At 40.2% G+C, this 20,334-nt stretch overlaps 1 protein-coding gene across 1 annotated transcript; it reads left to right on the forward strand.

Moving 5' to 3' along the window:
- Positions 1 to 334: 334 nt before the first annotated feature.
- arsb (arylsulfatase B) lies at positions 335 to 19,881 on the forward strand. The gene is made up of 8 exons (XM_008288582.1): positions 335 to 811; positions 2,020 to 2,206; positions 3,708 to 3,898; positions 4,539 to 4,746; positions 8,973 to 9,216; positions 10,403 to 10,473; positions 16,730 to 16,855; positions 19,026 to 19,881. Exons 1-8 carry the CDS (start codon positions 542 to 544, stop codon positions 19,283 to 19,285), a joined length of 1,557 nt encoding a protein of 518 aa, XP_008286804.1. The 5' UTR covers positions 335 to 541; the 3' UTR covers positions 19,286 to 19,881.
- The last annotated feature ends 453 nt before the right edge of the window (positions 19,882 to 20,334 follow it).

A 20,334-nucleotide genomic window follows, 5' to 3' on the forward strand; every position in this document is an offset into this window, starting at 1 on the left:
GTGCTAGTAATAACAATATAATTATTTATAGCAGTTTTTTTTTAACAATAGTTATTATTCAAGAAAATAATATTAAGAATTTTAAGAAAAATACATTTATAATATTTACTATTGTAGGCTCCTAAATATGAGTAAATTATTACTTATAGACAAACTATAATATTAATTTCTTAACATTTTAATCGGATTGTTGTTGTAATGCAGTTTTGTTGTATAAAGTTTTTGTATTAACTTTATTTTCTTTGCCAACGGTGTTCATTTGGCCTTCCGTACATCACGTGACTCTCTGTCGAGTCCAGTGATCTGATTGGCTGCTGAAGTCGAGGCAGTGTTTTCAACCTGCGGAACAGGGAAGTGACAGCGAGACGGATTTTAACTTTCACAAGTCCTGCGTGTATTTTCCTTTACTTACAGTAAAAACGTCTCATTAGGACAGTACTTTAATGCTGTTGCTGCCTCAGTCTTTCTTCCACCGCTAAACGAAGCTCCATGTGGACTTTGTCCGACTAAAAGCAGCCGTGTTAAGTTGGTAAATAAGAAAATGACGGTGGACGGTGGAGGGAAGGCGGCTCACTGGGTCATCATCGCGGGGCTCATCTTAACCTTTCCAGCGGTTTCAGCGGCTCAGCAGCCTCACGTCGTCTTCGTCCTGGCAGATGACTTCGGCTGGTACGATGTCGGTTATCACAGCTCCGAGATCAGGACGCCCAACCTGGACAAACTGTCGGCCGGAGGAGTCCGCCTGGAGAACTACTACGTCCAGCCGCTGTGCACCCCCTCCAGGAACCAGCTCATGACCGGGAGGTACCAGGTGAGGTCCTGCCGCCTGCAGGGACCCGTGGGTCCGGTCCTGCTGAGGCCCAGAGGTCGGTCATGGTTTACTGGATGGGAGGCGTTGCACAGCCCAGAAAACCTCAGATTTTAACAGAGTCAAATTAATATGAGATGTGACACCATGTGCTCTAGGTTAAATAAGATTATGCTTCCTTCTTTCTAAACTGAGTAAATGATCCACATTCGTACCAGTGAGTGCAGGATAACTAGACCAGCGGTTCTCTAACTGTGTGCCTTGGAATTGCTATTATTTACGTGATTTACTGCTGTAGTCATATGAATCATATATGATCATACTTGTTTTTATGTACTTTTTTTTTTGTCATTTGGAAGACTGACCCTAAATAGTTCAGGAGATGAGATGCAAGTGCTGGTGAGGGGAAAAGTTCACTCATAAAGTCCCAAAACACAATACACCAAATATATAAAACTACTAACAATCAGATGCTGTTTAAAAAAACAAAAACAAACAAACAAAAACACACAGAAAATTCAGTTCATAGCCATCATTACTTACCATATACAGTAAAACTACATATAGCTACAGGGAAGCACCAACACACAAAAATGCACACATACACACTGAATAGAAAAAAAAATCTGTGATGAGCTGATTTGTTATCTTAAGCCCAAGAGGACTTCCTGAAATGTCTTGTTTTTCTTCACACAAACCAAAATCATTCAGTTTTCAGTCATAGAGGATGAAAGAAACCAGAACTGGTTCATAGACTGGAATCAGAGAATTTCTGAATTTGCTTTTTATAAAGTTACTCAAAGCATTCGCACAGACTAGAATGAAATATAACATAAGTTAGACTGATTCAAGCAGTTTTTTGGTTTAGTCGACATTGTGAGTCAAGAATGAGGTGTTGCTACCTGTTTTTTTATTTTTATGAGAAAGTTATCTGTATCTGCCTACTGTTTGCTGTGTTTCAGCATAAACTTATATAATAATTTTGTGTTTATGAGAATGTCCCAAAGGGGGAAAAAAAAACTATTTTCCATCGCTGATGGAAAGAAGAACAAGACGACAATGTCGCCTGATTTGAGGTTTATTTTGAAACTTTTGTTGTGTCACTGTCGCCACAGAGGCTGTTATTTCCCTCTTTAGATGTATCTTTGTTCCATTTTCAACAGGATGTGGATTTATTTGCTAACAGTGTGTGGTTGCTGTTTAACCGTCAGATCCACACGGGCATGCAGCACCAGATCATCTGGCCCTGTCAGCCGTACTGCGTCCCTCTGCATGAAAAGCTGCTGCCTGAGCTCATGAAGGAGGCGGGATACGCTACTCACATGGTGGGCAAGTGGCACCTGGGCATGTACAAGAAGGACTGCCTGCCCACCCGCCGGGGCTTTGACACATACTTTGGTTTGTATAATGTCAAGTAAAAATCTCAGAAATTTATAGCCTCTGAACTGTATATCTGGAGGTTTTGTCAAGAATGTAATTGGTCAGAGGGATGTTACCAACAGCAATAACAAGAGTCCATCCATCCATTATCTATACTTAATCCTCACAAGGGTCATGGTGGGGTTGGAATCTATACCAGCTGACTTAGGAGAAGGCAGGGAATAACAAGAATATCATCATTTGTTTAAGTTTATGTCTTGATGTATATCTAGCAGATAATGAATTCTGATTAAATTGGTGTCAGTATACGAAAAGATAACCACATATGGTATAAATTCCCTGTCATTCCTTTCTGTTAAATATTGTTATGATATTTTATTACAAAAAAGTTAACTTCCACTGTAAGAGATGAGAGATTAAACTGAATAAATAATTTATTTATATATTTACGACAAACAGCACTTGATACGATCTTTTAAGAGGTAAATAAAAGATGACTTTTGTCCACAGAAGCAGATAGGGACTTTTTTCAGCCCTGGGTTCTGTCTGCAGGCATCCTCACATGCTGCATAGCAGGCAAGGCAGCTTATGTGTTACCTGAGAAGCCAAATTCAGGGCAGGAAAAGATCTGACGAGTACTTTTGACTGCTTTTAAACCTTAAATGTTGAAGGCACACTATAAGAGCTGCAGACGATGATAATTTCTCAACTCATAGCCGCTCTGATCTGGTTGTTGGTGTTTTTACGTGAAGAGGACACCGTTTACTGAATGAATGAAGGGGGACATCCTATATTCTACAAAAAGGTTAAATAAAACGTTTATAGGTGCTACAGGTGCTAGGTGTTATAGGTTTTGTCAATAATAAAAGTAGTTTCAACTATTTTACTTTTCAACCTGAAATTTGGTTCACATGTGGTCAAGAAGAATCAGAAAAGGAAAACAAAGGAAGAGTTTTATTAAGTTCACTATAAAACAAAAATATGTGCCATAAATTAATAGTTTTCAAATAACATTTTGTATTTAATGTCTAATATTTTCATGCACATTAATACAATTGTCTGTACATTTAATTATGCAAATGTTTTCTTCAATTTAAGCCATTTACAAGGATCCTGTGATGTTTACATGAGAAGTTATTCTTTAGTTAATTATATCTTTTCTGACTGATTGTTCTATCCTTTCATCCTTTTTATTTGTATTTTATTAATTATGTATTGCTGGTTTTTATTTGTTGTTTGTATTTTTAGCAGAGACTTTCTGATTAGTTTTTAATTTTTTAATTTTATTGTGTTGAATTTTTTTTTATCAGAATTGACTTGTGCAAGTGACTTTGTAAAATTCATTTTGACAACTACACTTTGATCTTTTTCTGCTTCTTCTTAATAACAACAATAATAATAATAATAGGTCAAAAACAGCATCAGCAGAAATGAAGTAACCCTCTCACCTTATTCCTGCTGTCTGCCAAGCTGCTTAAAATGATGTGCTGTCCTGATTGATCCCCGTTGCGTTGCCCAGGTTACCTGACAGGCAGCGAGGATTACTACACTCACGTCCGCTGTAATCACATCTCTGCTCTGAACCTGACCCGCTGTGCGCTGGACCTGAGGGATGGAGAAGAGGTCGCCACCGGATACAAAGGAGTCTATTCCACCGAGCTGCTCAGCCAGAGAGCCATCAGCATCATCGAAAAACACAATCCTAACAAGGTGACACACACGTGCACATATAAATGTTACCTGTGAGAACACTCGCTGATATCCTTAGCCTCTAATCCTGACCTTAATCAATACAGCTAAATCATAAAGTTAACCTGTAAACCCATTTCTAACCTTTGAGATACCACTTTGAATGCCCACTCAAACAGTGCCACAATAAGGAGCAGTAAACTTCTTGTAATCATTAAAACTGTATTATTTGACCTTAACCATAAAGGTTTTGCTGTCATTTAGAACACCGGCAGACTTACTTCCACCTAACACAACAATACAAAGCATGATAGTTTTCCAAATATCAGTTTAACAGCTACTTTGTGAGTACAATTTTTTTGTCACTTCTTATGTCAAAATCTGCTTAGAATGATTTTTTTTAGACACCAAAAAAGCAAACAATATTTTTTGTTGCAAAGCATTTTTGCTGGTTTGTCAGCAAAGTTAATGTAGGAATAAACTGCAGGTTTGGAATTTTATTATTTGTTTCTTGGGCAGTGAGAACCTTAACATCAGCGACATGTTATTTTTGAATGACTTGACAGCTGTCTCTCTGCAACATCTGTAATAAGAAGAATCAGATTTTCTGTCCTTGGTGCCCTGTTTTATGTCTTTACACGGTGTCCTCTGTGTCTTTTAGCCGCTCTTCCTCTATGTGGCGCTGCAGGCTGTACATGCGCCCCTGCAGGTGCCAGAACACTACTTGGCTCCCTACAGCTTCATCAAAGACCCCCATCGCAGGCTGTACGCCGGCATGGTGTCGGCCATGGATGAGGCGGTGGGCAACATCACCCAGGCTCTGCGGCAGGGAGGTTTTTGGGATAACACGGTTCTCGTGTTCTCCACAGGTGTGTTTCTGCACTGAGACATTGTATAAATACCACTTTTTGTGTGATAGGAATTCTGTCCTGAATTGTCAGATTTTCAACTTTTTGACAGTCCTTGATATTTCCAAATCAGTTTCTTTTTCATGTTTCATTTTAAAAATCAGCACCAGATTCAGTAAAAAAAAAAAAAAAAAACCGCCACCTAAGTCAAAAAAAAACCAAGAACTAACCAACCGCCAACAAAAAGCAAAAGAACAAAAATTGGGCGGTAATCAGGGGAAATTCAAGCCGGGATTAAAAAAAACAAAAGGGAAAAAAAGAAGGAAAAAAAACGAAAAAAACCAAAAGAAAACAAAAAAAAACGGAAAAAAAAAAAAAAGCAACAAAACCTAAAAAAAACTGTATTCAGAGGAGCTAACTGTAAGCAAGTTGTTGGAAGTTTACATTCAACATGGTGAAATACCTTTTTAGTACTGATGAGCAGGGCAGAGTGAAAAATACCCATTTTGAAGCAGTTGTAAGAATGTCAGTAGCTAAATAACTATAGCATGTTGTCACCATTTTTGTCAGTATATATGTATATTATGTTTATATTATTTATATATTGCAAGATGTTGCATGTTGTTAAAGATGAGACACACTGAAACTGTTTGGGGTTCAGAGGGTTAAACGCTTAAAATCCAAGTGTAGATGGCACAAGTTGCCTCTTTACTCAAATAAAGACGCATGCAATGCTGCAACTGAAGGAGCTAAATTAAGAAAATGTGGCCTCAAAACAAGTGTGTTATATGTATGGAGGATTTCCAGGATGAAATTTTGATGAGAGTGTGAGACAAACCTCTCTATGACAATATATTTGTCCAAGCAAATATTATTGCAGATTTGAAATTTCTTATCCCAAAACATGCTAAACCACTCTCACTTAACTGACAAATTATGTGTTTTTAAGAAGCGACAGTTCTGGTCGTACTGTAGGTATCACCTCCTCGTACTGCTTTTACTGTTTGACTTGAAACCTACGAAGCAGCATCATGTTTTACACACAGGCTGGATAATCAGGTCTCCGGGAACGCTTGGAAATTTCCTGCAACTTTTAGTTTTTAATCTTTTATAGTGTGCCAGAATGGAAACAAAATCAGCCCACTAATTACATTTTATATCAGCTGACTCAAAACCGCACTTTCTGGCAGCGTCGGAGCCAGTTTTCCAGGGGTGAGAGGAGTTCAGGTAGCAGCTTAGCGACAGCTTTATTGAATTAATGCATCACTAGAATAAGCCACGTGTTTTCTTGGTTGTGATTCTCAGTCCAAGAAATTGCTCTGTAATTAGCTTCAGTAATTCTGCAGTTGTCCACTAGAGAGCAGTGTTTTGTTATATTTGTTTAAACAGGCACGTTTGTTAAGGCTCACATGGAGATTTACAGAAAGAAGGAGAACTTTGCTTTGCTCATGTCTTCATATGGAGCTCTGGAGGCTCCACAGAGCTTTGATGATTTGACGATAATCTGGCCAAGATGAGGCTCCAACCTCTGCATCTAAACATGTGGCCGCTCACAGGTTTCCACATGTGGAACGTCTTAATGATTCGCATCTGAAGTAGGTAACTCCTTTGAGGGTTATTTTTAGGGAGGGGAGTTGTGTTTTAAAGGCTAATTAGAAGGCAGGAACAATGCTGTGGAAGTAAAGTGTGAGCGTTTTTATGCCTGTGGTGGGCTGCTGTAGGTGGCCTATTTCATTGTTCCAACACACATTTGGTTGGCTCTGATTCGGTTGAGCCATATGCCGGGCAGACACTGACTCTGCCGAGCTGACGCAGAGGTAAAACTCCAATTACTTCCCCCTTCTGTGTAAATACGATGCTGAGTTTATGTAATCTGTCATATGACCAGAAGAATTTTATCCTCCCTGACCAGAAATAACTCTATCAGTGGTTTTTATAAGTCACATTTCCAGCGTCTCGTTTGTATTTGTCACGGTCAAGCTGTTGTCACTGACTCACATGGTGTCAAACGTAACAGAAAAGAAATGGACCCTGAACTTGTTGCACCCTGAGTTTCCTTCATGATGAAATTTTCTGCCTCACCGGGACTTTACTGTAAGCAAATGAGCAACAAAGCTGCAGGGAAACTTTGGGGGGGGAGAAGTTGGAAAGACAGAATTGGCCCACAGAGAGACAAAGCAGCTTGAAAAGGCATTAAAGAGCAGACGGCCTTTTCCAGAACAGTTCAGGAATCGACACAGACTACTTCCTGGACTTTGCATGCTGCTGAAACGGGAGCCCTGACTGGATGCGATTGGTCAAGTGTGTTTATACTGGACCGACGTGTTGGGATGATGACAGTCAGTCGAACCGCCTGTGTGTGCACTTGTGTAATGGTTGGATGTCATGCAGGGGTATTTGTTAAATCGATGAGTCCTGCTGCCTTGTTTTTTTATGTCTTAGATCACTTGTTTTTAGTCAAGCTTGCAGCTCTGGGGATGGTTACGCTGGCTGGTTGCTTGCTTGCTCCACCACTTTGCTCCAGACTGTTGTTGAGAAGACTGGTGTAAAATTTTGCACGGACATTCATGTTCCCCAGAGGAGGAATTCTACTGACTTTAATGATTCACTGAGTTTTCCTCAAGTATCACTATAAACCTGACATTTGTGGCTTTCAGTGAAACTGATCAGCAATTATTGGATGGGATCCCATAAGGTCTCACTTCATGTTATCTTTCAGATGAAGTGTCAAGTTCAGTTTAGTCTTAACTCTGGGCACCCCAAGTAGTGTCTGGGCATGTTTTTTTGCTCCCATCATGTTTTTACTGCAGTTCAGCTCAATTCATCCGCATAGTTACTGAATTTTTGTCACATGACTATCGACCATAGTTGAGTCAATCATGGCTTCTTGGTCACACTGAGAAGCACAGAATTTTTTGTTTTTTACAGAATCTGTTTGATGCAAGTGATTAGTTTTTAAGGAATTTTTAAACGAGACATAAGGAATAAAGTGACTAATGAAATATCCCGATTTTAAGCTTAGATTTGGTTCGTTTTCCAAACCGAGCACGATGCCACAGATGTGTAGTTCAAAGACCACCAGAAAGTCGAACAATTCTTTGGTGGAATTTTGGCATTAAAAAAACCCCAAAATAAATATATATAAAATGCCTTTCAACCCAGTTTGGTGGTCTGGATTTGAAAGGGTTAAAATAGTAATTCTGGTTTATTTGGACTTGTCATATTTCCTATTAATCTGACTGTTGTGTATTTATGCTAACGTTGCACTCTCTGCCTCTGTTGTAGAGATTTAGGGAAACAAGGAGTCGTGCAAATCATCAAAGGCCCCCATCAAATCACTGTTATTTGTATTGCACAGTTAAAACAACAGCCGTTTAATGCAAGCCTTTCCAACAGAGAAATAGGTGTCAAAAAAATTGGTGTTACAAATTTACCGAACAAGTTTGAAGTTAAGTTAAGTATTGTTTATGATGTAAATTTACTCAGATAATTTTAATATTTTGGTTAAGACCCTATAATGTTATATAAAATTCAAATTCCCCTGTTATGTAACAATGTATAAGGAAAATAAAAAGGGTCCTAAGATGGAGCCTTGAGGGATTTCACAGCCATATAAGTGTGGACATTGTTGTGCTGGAATGTCCTATAAATCGGCCTTGATCGTGATCTTAACTTGTCCAGTGCTTCAGTTTATGACCAAATACCTGCAAAATGAATCACATTCCCATCTGTGCTTTCTTTATAGCACTAATTAGTAGATGTTAGCACACCATCATGTCATACTTAAATGACAAACAAACAGCTCAAAACAGCACTGTGCCTAAGTGCAACCTCACAGACCTCATCAATGATCTCAGCGCTCAGCATCTGACTCTGTGATTCGGATCAAAAACCGTTCCTTACACAAACCTCAGGGGAAACATTATTCTTCACTTGTTCTTTATCTTCACTGTAGCTTTATATTTATTTTCTTGATCTCTCAGATGTCTACTTTCGGCCTGGAAAGATAAAATGTTTGCCTGGTTTAAGATCAACATTTAGAAGCTAAATTTCCACAGAGTAGCAGAGTGACGCTGGAACTGGAACCTACATGAAATCCACAGCCGGTGGAAATTTAAAATGTTGGTTCAGCTTTCAGCGCGCTGCACACAGACCTCCCAGTCATCTTTAGGCCTTTATCTTTATATTTACTGATGTCAAATTCATTACCTTTCTCATGACATTTTCTCCTTGTGGTTGTTTGACAGACAACGGTGGTCAGACTCTATCCGGTGGCAGCAACTGGCCTCTGCGGGGGAGGAAATGGTCACTATGGGAAGGAGGGGTCCGGGGAGTGGGATTTGTCGCCAGCCCGCTACTGAAACAACCCGGAAGGGTCAACCACGAGCTCATCCACATTTCTGACTGGCTGCCGACACTCGTTGGCCTGGCAGGAGGCAGCACCAACACCACAAAGCCGCTGGACGGATTCAACGTGTGGGACACAATCAGGTGAGCTGTTTGTGCTACAGAGATGCTTCATTCATCTGGGACTTGCATTCCCGGCTGACTGTGTTTCTCGGGTGGCAGATGGCCTGGGGCCGGAGTTTTTAGTGAGAGCGACACCAGCTCTTGAGTTTGACAGCCTGCCCTCTCTTTGTGCCTCTTTCCGATCCTTCCTCCATGCTCTCTCACTCCAGCTACCTCTGCCTTTTTCTTGTAGGAGCCCCTGCTCCTTCAATAAGCCCTTTGTTACTGTGGCAATGGGAGCTCAAAGAGAAGGAAATTCCATCAGTCATTCTCACACAAATCTGTAGTCCTTCCATCCCTCCAGTTTTTCCCCCCTCTGTGAACCAAGATAGCCTGCTATTAGATCAGCTAATTAGTTTTACTGCAAATTCTTTTATGTGGCAACATACCTGAGAGGTTGTAATTCTTTTAATGTAATGTATTGAATTATACGTGTCGCCAAACATTTGTGTTTTGGAGAAGCTATTATTGAATTGATCAGTCACATGAAGCTGTTGGCAAACCGCAGATGTACTTTCCATGTGAGTTCAGGTCGTCGCTCAGGCCGTCACTGAGTCCTGTTTGACTGACATATTATATTTGTAAACTAAATGTGGACACAGTGAAGGAGGTGAAATTGAGGGCTGTAGCAGAGCCCCAGCAGAAAATCGAGGCTTAGCCAGGACCACAAACTACTACTCACAGCCTCCACTTGACTCGATTGGCTGACGCACGTCAGCTGACCGCCGGCTGCTGGCATTGCCGTGTGAGCTGCACAACAACACGGGGCACAAACTGCTGTTTGTTTTTGCTGCTTTACAGTTTCACTCTGTTGTAATTGGCTCTCCTGTTAGAGAAAACAGCGGCCTGACAGCTCGGCCGGGGGAATAAAAACCAAACGAAGGCCCAGAACAGTAGGCAGGCAGTGGAGAGTGAGAGTTATTTTAGTTGTGTTATCAGACACTGTGGTCAGTGAGAGCAGTGCGTTTTCTCTGTGGTGGAGTGCGGTCAGAGCATATGACTGCCTGGTGAACAACAGCCAGCTGGTTCAGATTTACAGATCCCAGTGGGTTTCACAGTGCATGAGTCAGACATGGTGGTGTGTGTGTGTGTGTGTGTGTGTGTGTGTGTGTGTGTGTGTTGGTTGTGTATCCATATGTTTAACAGTAACACTGCTTTTATCTTACAGCAAAGGGTTTGCCTCACCCAGGCTGGAGCTGCTGCACAACATTGACCCTCTGTATAATGACATCGCTCCATGTAAGTTTGCAATTTTGCATTTGGCCAAAAGACTTCAGCTCTTTTATTTTTGTGAAATATGCAGATTGTTTTCTCAATTGATCTACTGACCCTTTTGAACCTTAAAACCTGCCAGTGGAACTGAGAGGCAATTTTAAAAAGGTTACCATAGTAACACATTTGATCAGAACCAGAAACTGTGAAAGCAGAAAGAATCGATGGTGTTTCAACTTTCCAACAGTCCATGAACTACTCATCTGTGATGTGACATTCTGTCAGAAAACACCAAATATGAACCTAAAATTGTGATGCTTCATTTTTTTTTTTAATGCAAAAAGTACATTATTGACAAAACCTAGATTCCTACAAATTCTGCACTTCTCGACACAACCGTGAAGCCATTCGTGATTTAGCCGTGACCAATAGCCATTTGAAAAAATATATATTTTTGGCTCAACTACACTGCAGACAGCGTACACAGAGCAGAAAGGAGACAAGTATTGAAACAAATTTAAGATGTAAACAGTTAATATCTGCCATATATAGAGTCACCATTTTCTATTGATAACACCTGTGGAAACTTGGGAATATGTGGTACATATTAATTCCAGATTGTTGTTGATTTTGTAAAAGTAATAATCAGATATTCAACTTGGGTTTCCTTGTGTGTGTGTGTGTGTGTGTGTGTGTGTGTGTGTGTGTGTGTGTGTGTGTGTGTGTGTATATATATATATATAAAATTTATGGCATTCGAACTTTGTTATATTGCACAAAAGAGTCTTTGAGTTCTCTCTACTTCTAACCCTGTTGTGCTGTTTCCATAGAGGTGCAGGACTTTATCCTGCAGTGAAAAATGAGCCCACAGTGAGTGAAAATGTGACAGGTGCCCCCCCAAAAAAATGTCCAGAAAGGATTTAGAGGTTTACAATCTATTTTTTTCAATATATATATATGTATATGTGTTTCTTAATTTTTGCAAAGTTTAAGCTTTTTTTCAGCTACAGAAAAGTTTAACGTATTGATCATTTGTTTCTGTAATTTTGTAAAAAAGCTGAACTAAAAATATTGATTATATGAGACAGACACTATGAGGCCTAATATCCAAATTCCCTTTAAGCAGGATATTACGATTATGGCTAAAACACCAAACCAATTTTGTGCTAATCATTTAAATCCCTCTACCTTAATGCCCACATATTTAAAACTAATCCCAGACTAAGTGTCATTGATGTAACTATAGAAATGATTGTGAAACGGATTAAAGTGATACCAGCCAGTCCTATTGTAAATCTATCTGCTCGTCCAGTGTAGGTCACGACTGACTGGGACGTATTCCAGCTTACAGTGGGTGAAAGGTGGGATAAAAAACCACTGGACAAGTCATTGGTTTATTACTGGCTGGAGGCAGTTTACTCTAAGTCACTAATTAACCAAACAAGCATGTTTCTGAGCTGTGCGAGGAAATCTGCACAGGTCAGTTTAATCTCTCTGAGCCATTATTCATCCGTCAGCAACGGCAACAATTTGATAAACCCCTGATGATGGAAACCTCATGTTACCTCTCCTCCTCCTCCACTGTGTTCACACTGTGTGGGATCTGTGGTCCTTTTACTTCTACTGTTGTAATTCTTCCTTTTCCTCTGTTCCCAGCATGGCCACAAATATCAAAGACTCATTGTCTGAGCTTGTATTCACGAACACGAAACAGCATGAATGCAATTGACCCGAGTCAAAGTAGAGCGGGGGCCTAGGAATAGCGTGTTACGTAACATTTAACTAAACTCATTAGAGTATTCGAAATCCACGCCGCGTTTGTTGTGAGTGCTTAAAATCTGTTTAAGTGGATTATGATTGTGTTTATGGACAGTCTCGCAGGGCTGGCTTATTATCGGTGGATGTCCAGCTTTGGTTTGTGTGCTTGTTTACTGAAATGTATAAACACTTGCATGTGAAGGTGATTTTATTTTCAGTAAGTCACTCATTATAATTAGATTTCAAAGTTCTAAAGTGTTTTTATTAATTATCTTTATTTTTCTCACATTTTAACACCTCATAAAGTGAATGCTGATAACTAAACTGAAAATGGAATCGCTCATTGTTGAAGCTGTAATCAGTCAGCAGTGTTGAAATCTGAGATAGTTTTCTGTTTGAGGGCAGGGTGGGTGTGCGTCGTTTGACCTCCGTGATTGCAGGGAGGTTTCCAGGAAACGGGTCATGTGACTGCATTATTTTCTTTTTCTTTTTTTTTTTTTTTACTGGGAAACACAGTGGAGTGGATCCACTCTCGTCTAAACCACTTAATATTTAGTGGACCAAACCACTTCCATCTCTGAGGAGGTAACAGGGGACCACTATTTCTGACTTTGGGGAGGATTCTACACCTAAGTTATACGTTCAAAAATAGCAGAGGTAAAGGAGGGGTACATATTTTCTTTGTGCTGAAATGTCTCACAGATGTACCACAGTGGGCACAAAATGGGTCGGCATGAGAACAGATGTGACCCTTTTGATCTACCATGAAGGGATAATAGTTTGTACTACAGTAGTCATCATCTTAGAGACTTACAATTTTGGTAATCCAGTGCATAAGAGCTTGAAAAAAAACGTTTGTCCACATCACACCTCTGAGTTGATGTTCAGCAGCCAAGGCCTTCCCACTTGAATTAACATGAAATGTGCTGTATTGTTAGAATTTTAATTTCTTATACCTTTAAACTTGCCTGCTAAGCTTTACAGAGATCTGGGTTCAGTTTCACCTCCAAACACAACTGCTAGTGTCCACTGGTGGGAAGCTGGTGAGGGATCATATTCTTGTAACTGCGACTCCATCTAGTTGATGGGTGTGATCTGGTGAAGATAGCCTTAGCATCCTCGCCGCACAGAAACAAATTCTGGGTTGTATGGGAATGCCTGTGGAAGAGTCCACGAGAACTGTTGAGGAAGATGACTCAATTTACGTCACCCTCGTGGACTCGTGAAGAATTGATCATTTTTGTGGAGCATGTACAAAAGTTCAGGCTGCCCTAAAACATCCCGCAAGTTCCTGCAGTGAACAACAGCCTGATATGTAGCTTTTAACTGTACAAATGTTGTACTTCCAGAAATATATGCAAGAAATTACAGCATAATGTTATTTGCTGAGCTTTCAAGGAAAATTCCAGTTTGTCCGCGACCAAACTCGCTTTCATTATGTGCATTGATTTAGCTGACGACTTGCTGATCTTTGATTTGTAACATGTACATGCTGACAGTTCAGCAACACCTTTCTTATGTACAAACTTAAATGATAAAGCAAAGGAGTAAGTGAACCAGCTTGAAAGCAGCATGAATTAATTGATAATGCCACTTATAGAAAGCAGAAGAGGCTGTAAATACGACACGAATCAGGCACATTTTCCTAAACTGCTTCGATAAAGTGCTGGTAAACAAGGTCAGAAGGTGGCGGTATACGCTGCGATACACATGGCTATAATAGACATATTTGTGAGTCAACTGCTTCAAATAGTCAAAGAAGAAACCAAACAGTACTTTACGAGAGAAAAAAAAAAAGTTTTCAGGAATTGTTTTCAGTCAGGGAAGTTGTAATTGTTCTTCCATGTCGGCTGGTGTTGGTCATGTTTGATGCTGTGCAATAAAAACAACAAAACAGCCCAAATAAAGGTGTTTCTATCTCCCATGAAGCACATTAACCTGTATTTTAAAAAGAAAGTAAACAAAAACATTAAAACTTTCTTGCAAAGTTGTGTAACTTTTTCTCAAATGTTTCTATTTCCGTTAATTTTTCACGCAATCCTTTAAGATACACACATAAGAACACACAATGGAAACATGACTACTGACATATTATCTACATAAGAGAGTAACATTAACAATCATTTAGAGTCCTTCAAGCCTGACAGTAAACTTTTATCCAATGGTTTTCTCTTTTTTTAGCTCTAATTTGGTCTCCACCAGCTACTCCAGTAGATATCTGTCTGTTTTGCTTCCAAACACTGCACGATGTTCACTAGCTAGCTGCTAATCTTTCATGTGGATCTGTTTGGTGCTGAGCAGGAAGTGTATATTGGCTTAATCAGAGCTGTTTGGTTGAACAGGGAGACCAAAACATTCAATCTGGAGGCTTTCAAACCAGAAAAAAACAAACAAACAAAAAAAAGCGCTGAAAGATGCTAAATATTTTAAAATGCATCATAGAGCTCCGTAAAGCCTTAAGTTGGTTTAAGTCTCTCATCTGCAAAGAGAAAACATCCAAATAGTTTAAAGGAAGAAGTCTCCGGAAAGTTCAGTCACTGATTTATAGTGTTTTTGAGATGGAACTGTTTTTACAGCTTAAACCAGTGGTGCTCAAATTTTCCTCGAAGTGTACCGGCGGTCATTACCATTTAAATCATTGGGATGATAAGAGGACCCGGCGAGGAGCGACACCGCTGCTTTACAAGCTTTCGCCCTCATGTTTTATGTTTGGATCTTTATTGTCGGCCACCGCAGTGACAAGCAGCCTCCCTGAGTGCATTCCAGGCTGAGATTCCTCTCCCCTTTCTTCTTTTCCTATTAACCCAGTCTCTCTTTGAGACCTCGCTCTCCACGTTCCTTCGCCTTTTCTCTCACTCTCTCTTCATGCTTCTTCGGCTTTCTCTATTTAGCTCATGAAAAGGCTTTTCTTTATTCTTTTCTTTTTTTTACATACTTTTGTCTTTTCAAGTTGCTTTTCAAATTTCTTCGCTGTCGCTGTGTGAAGCTGAGGGATCCCGATTAAATGGGTCACAGAGGGGTCCCTGAACTTCTCGCTTGTTGAGAGAGAGAGAAATCCTGGACTTGGCCCAAGCTTTAAATCAGCCCCAAATTTCCCCTCCATACTCCTCCGCTCTCCTTCTAGCAATTTCTCTGCCTTCTCAGGGTCTCTTCCCACTGTTCCTCCCCTTCCCTGCTTTTTCTTAAACCCGTCATCCTGCTGTGGATCCAGATGAGCCAGGCCTGCTTTGAGGCGCTCCTGTCCTGCGCTCATGTAAGGAATGAATGTAAGAAATGAACATGTGTACACAGTGTGTGTTTTGGGGGGTTTGAGGCCTCTTTTCCTTTACAGCGGCGAGAGTAGAAGAAGATCGAACCCCGATGTTTTTTTGTAAAGTTCAGCTCATTTATCATCCCGCGTCATTACGTGTTCACACCTGACTCTGAACACCCCATTGTCATTCAGCGTCGTAGCCCTGCGAGCCTGTTGTTTACCCAAACAAACTGAGCAACCCAGCTTAATGCATGTGAGAGCAATTAAGATACCCGCATGTCATTTGCGCAACGATCACTGAAGAATTCAATGTCAAAGCTTTTATCATGTGGTCGCAAAAACGCTGAGATCGGAAATGTTTTAATTCTCCAGTCATGTCGCTGCGGTGGAATCGGCTCTATTAAACGAGCTCCGATGGGAACGCGGGGCTTTGTGTGGGCGCGTATTTGTCTTTATGCAAAGAATGTGAGGAAATACTTGTTTTTGACAGCCTTAGGAGGCCGGAATTACTTGCAAATCTGTCTAATCAGGACCACATTGTCAGGGTCAGCCACGGCATGAACCTGAGAATACTCCCAAGGCCAGATCTCTTCTCTCTTTTTTTTTTTTAAAACGTAGACATGTGGTGCTTCTGGGAGACATTTTCCGTAAGAGCCGACATAACTCATGGCAGGAGGCTACATACGTTTCTGGACATCATCACAACAAGGATAAATGCCTTTTGCCTTAAGAAACTGATAAAATTATTTAGAATGGTAACTGTGACTTTTTTTATTCTTTTTTTTTATATATATGTCTGGTTGACTGCACTAATGGCAAATTATTCATTGTGCTTGGCAGACATGGCAGACTGCTGCTGACTCGACCACATCACCACCATATTTGTCAGATTCCTCCACCCAAAAGTTCCATGTGTTTTGTGGAAATTTATATATAAAACAATTCCTGTTCTCAAACACAAGGATTGATTCTGACGTTTTTTTTTTTGTTTTTTTTTAAACCACTCAATTTCTGCTGTTTCACTGCTGATTTTACAAAAAGTCAGCTTTCTCATTGGTGTATTTGTTTTCACACCTTCACTGTGATTTCCAGGTATGCAGTATAAAACTGGTGCCAGTCTACATTCTCGTGTGGCTTACACAGACGTCCGCTGAGGGCGCTTTGTGTCCATTGGCAGCCTAATGTCATCTTAATCAGCGATTTCAATTTCTTATTTTTTTCCCTTGAAGGCGGATGACCTCCGTGATCGGCTCTGTCCTCTGTTCTCTGCAGGTCCTGGCAGGCGGTTAACTTTGGCTCAGGTGCACAGCGGAGACTCCTGGGCAAACTCCGGCTTCAATGTGTCCTTTCACGCGGCCATTCGATCCTCAAACTGGAAGCTGCTGACTGGCTACCCGGGTCGGTATCTTCTGTCACCTGTAATCGCATGTTTAGTCTAAGTGGGAAGTGGAAAATCAAACATATGTACACACAGGCATGCATTCACCTCTTATCTCCGCTAATCTCTGGTGGAATTCATTCTACAATTTCATTTTGCAGAATGAATTCCACCAGAGAATTCATCTCCTTTATTTGATGAAAAATACTAATATAACAATGCAAAAATACTCAATTACTAGTAAAGGTCCAGCATGACTGAATAACATGACTATTGGCAGCTATTGTAATGTGCTTGATTGTCATAAGTTCTTGCTACATGCACTGTGGTATGTTATTATATGTGACAGTCTATCAGTGTGCATGCAGCATTTTACTGGTTGAGCAGAAGCTAGTTTGAATTAGTTTAGTATACAGTTCAGGTAGTTTAAACTATATCTTCATTAAAGTATCTCTCCAGTTGTTGATTCAGCCACTAAAAACTCATCTCTGTGTATCAAAATGACATATGTAGGAGTTTTTCCTTACAAAAATGATCCCTATGAAGTCCTTGCCTATTTCCCCCTTCTATCACTCGCTGCAGCTCGAGCACACCAGCTCACCTACAACTCTGCATAAACACTGTAAAACTACTCTATACAACACTGTGGCAAGTTGTTACGTTACAGTTTTGAAGAAGAAAAGTGATACCGAAAGCCCCACCCTGCAAGGTTGGTTTCTTCAGTTTGCCAGATTTAAAAACTGAAATTCTGAATCTGTGTTTTTAAGACGATCATCGTAACAGTGCAGGTTAAAGGTGGAAAAGCTCAGCTGTGGTGTTGTTGATTGCTTAGTTTGCTCATGGTAGTTATATGTAGCTATAAAAAGCACCATATGTAATCTTAAAAATGTAAAAAAAAACAAAAACTGGTAGGAGATCTTTAAACCAGCTACATTTGAATGCAACCTTGACATGTGTCCACACCAGGCAATTCATCTTGTTTTAGCAAATACCTCTGTCCACCTTAAAATGTCAAAACGGGTAATAGCTACATTGATGTGTAAAGTAAAACTGGATTCAAAGATGGCCCCCGTACATTTAAGTAAAAACGGATCGCTAGGCTTGTGCCAGAAGTTTTCTCGCCTCCAGGTTTGCTTCCCTGTTGTGCAGCCACAGCACATACTTATCAGCGTTTCAGCTGCTGTCAGTCCCGCCCCTAACAGCTCAGCTCATAGATTTAACAATGTGATGACAAATAAAGCTCACTTTTCTATACTATGGGGAGGTTTTACAAATCTGAACCAACCTTGTTTAACAGCTGGAGGAGTCCTGTCAGTAGGTTTACGGGCGGCTGCTGTGTCCAGCTCTGCTCATAGGTGATACCAAAGAAATATACTGTCTGTGTCCACGGTAGCTTCTTGCTTATTTGCCTTTGAACAATCTAGCAAAAAAAAAAAATGTTTGTGTTACACTCACTTGACGAGTTTTTTGAATGTTTCTAAAAAGACTTAAGTCTGCCATCACTGATTTGCTCAGGTTTTGGTCAATTTAGTCTCAGTGGAGGTGCAAAATGGATGGAAAAAGATGCTTTTAAGAATTTGCACAGTTAACTGTGGGCATGATCTCAGTCGAGTGGTTTCCAGCCGGAAGGGGCAGCCCCCTCCGAAGGGTCAACAGATAAATCTGAGGTGTTGTCAGATGACTAATGTGCTAGAAGGGGGAAAAAACTAAGCTTGGCTCCATAAATCTCTATTCATTTCTTTTGCTTTTCTAAAAAAAAAATTTTTGTTTAGTTTTTTGGTGAAATCTTAAAGCGCTTTACCTCTTTGTGCCTTTAAATGAAATCATCTGAGAAGTTTGCATTAGAGTGAAAACCCTCTTTTTGCTAACAGTTCATGGGCACCTGAAACATAACAAGAGGATTTCATCAGTTTTAGGAGCCACAGATGGAGTCCTTAAGCAGAAAATTTACCTTGTAGCTTTTTATTATTATGTTTTTGGATGTAAGATGTTTATCTGAATAGTAACGTTAGCCTTTAGATAGATGTCATGGGGTACAAAGTACAATAGTTCCCTCTAAAATGTAGTGGTGTAACAGTAAATACAAATAGTCGTGTACAGTCGCAGTACCTTAAACGTGTACTTGCAGTAAGCATAGTACTTGAGTAAATGCACTTAAGCTGTTAATTCTCTTCATCCTTTTCCCTTCAGGTTGTGATGTTTGGTTCCCCCGACCCGACCACAACGAGTCGAGCTCCTCTCAGGTGGATCCGCTGAAGCCTGTGATGCTGTTTGACATAGAAAAAGATCCAGAGGAGAGAAATGAAGTATCGGCTCAGTTCCCTGCAGTAGTCGATTATCTCCTCACCAGACTCCAGAAATACCAGAAAAGCGCTTTGCCCATAAACTTCCCGGATGACGACCCCAAGTGTGACCCGGGCCCCAGCGGAGCCTGGGGACCCTGGGCTTAGATGGAGATGACAGTGATGGACATTATGAAGATTGTAGCACTTTGTTTATGGAGGTTTACAACAGCAGGATTTTTCTTCTGTGGAGAAACAAAAATGAAGTTTTAGAAATTAATTACTTCACTCTTTGGTGATTAGAATTTAATATTCTATCCAGAATCTCAGTGAGACCTGTCATTCATTAATTGACTGACAGAAGCTGCCATTATTATGGATGTCTGTTTCCCAGGCTTATAATGCTTTCAGATCTGTTAGCTGCACATGTTGCTGATTTGTAAGACTATCTCCCTGCTGTTTCAGGTATTTGCACTTCATTTATCTGCCGTTGAGAAGCCGCAGGCCTCTTGTACGTGTCAGACACAGAGAAATAACAGGCCGTGTTTAACCTGAGACAAGTATTTCACTGAGCAAACTGTTGAAGATTTAAAAATATGTATTTTTACAGATTGTACGGTATGCACCAGAGAGAAAGACAAGGCTTCTATGGTGTTGATTTTAGCCAGATTTTTATATTTAAAGCTGCAATGATCATTTTTTGTATTGATGACAAAGTGATTATGTAAAATGCAACAGGAGCTACTTCTCCTGATGAACCCAAAGAGAATTGTGGAGAGTGTTTTCGTGCCTTTGAGCTTATTGTTTCGGTAGACGTGTTAGTGTTGTCAGCACTGTACTGCTACGTGGTTTATTGCATATTGTTCTCTTGCTTGTTAGATTTTTTCTTGACGTCATAGATTTCTACTTCTGCCTGAAGTGACAGAATGCTTGCTCAAGGAAATAATCAGTGTTTAGACATTATGGCTACGTTCCATATCACATATTTTTCCTTTGTACTTTCAGTACGTACTGCAGCTGCCCTTACAAAGTACACACTGTTTCATGCAGTGTGCAAACAACTGGGGCACAGTACTTTGTTGTAACATTTCATCTTTAGCTTTGATTGTCTTGCTCGTATATCCGTCACAGTCTGAAATGAGCTATCTGTGCGTTCTCAGTTTCTTAATCTTGTTTATACTCACACGGGACACTGTTACGTATCCTCTCCAGTGCAG

This window comes from Stegastes partitus, unplaced genomic scaffold, assembly GCF_000690725.1.
Source record: "Stegastes partitus isolate 25-593 unplaced genomic scaffold, Stegastes_partitus-1.0.2 Scaffold566, whole genome shotgun sequence".
Taxonomy (NCBI): Eukaryota; Metazoa; Chordata; class Actinopteri; family Pomacentridae; genus Stegastes; species Stegastes partitus.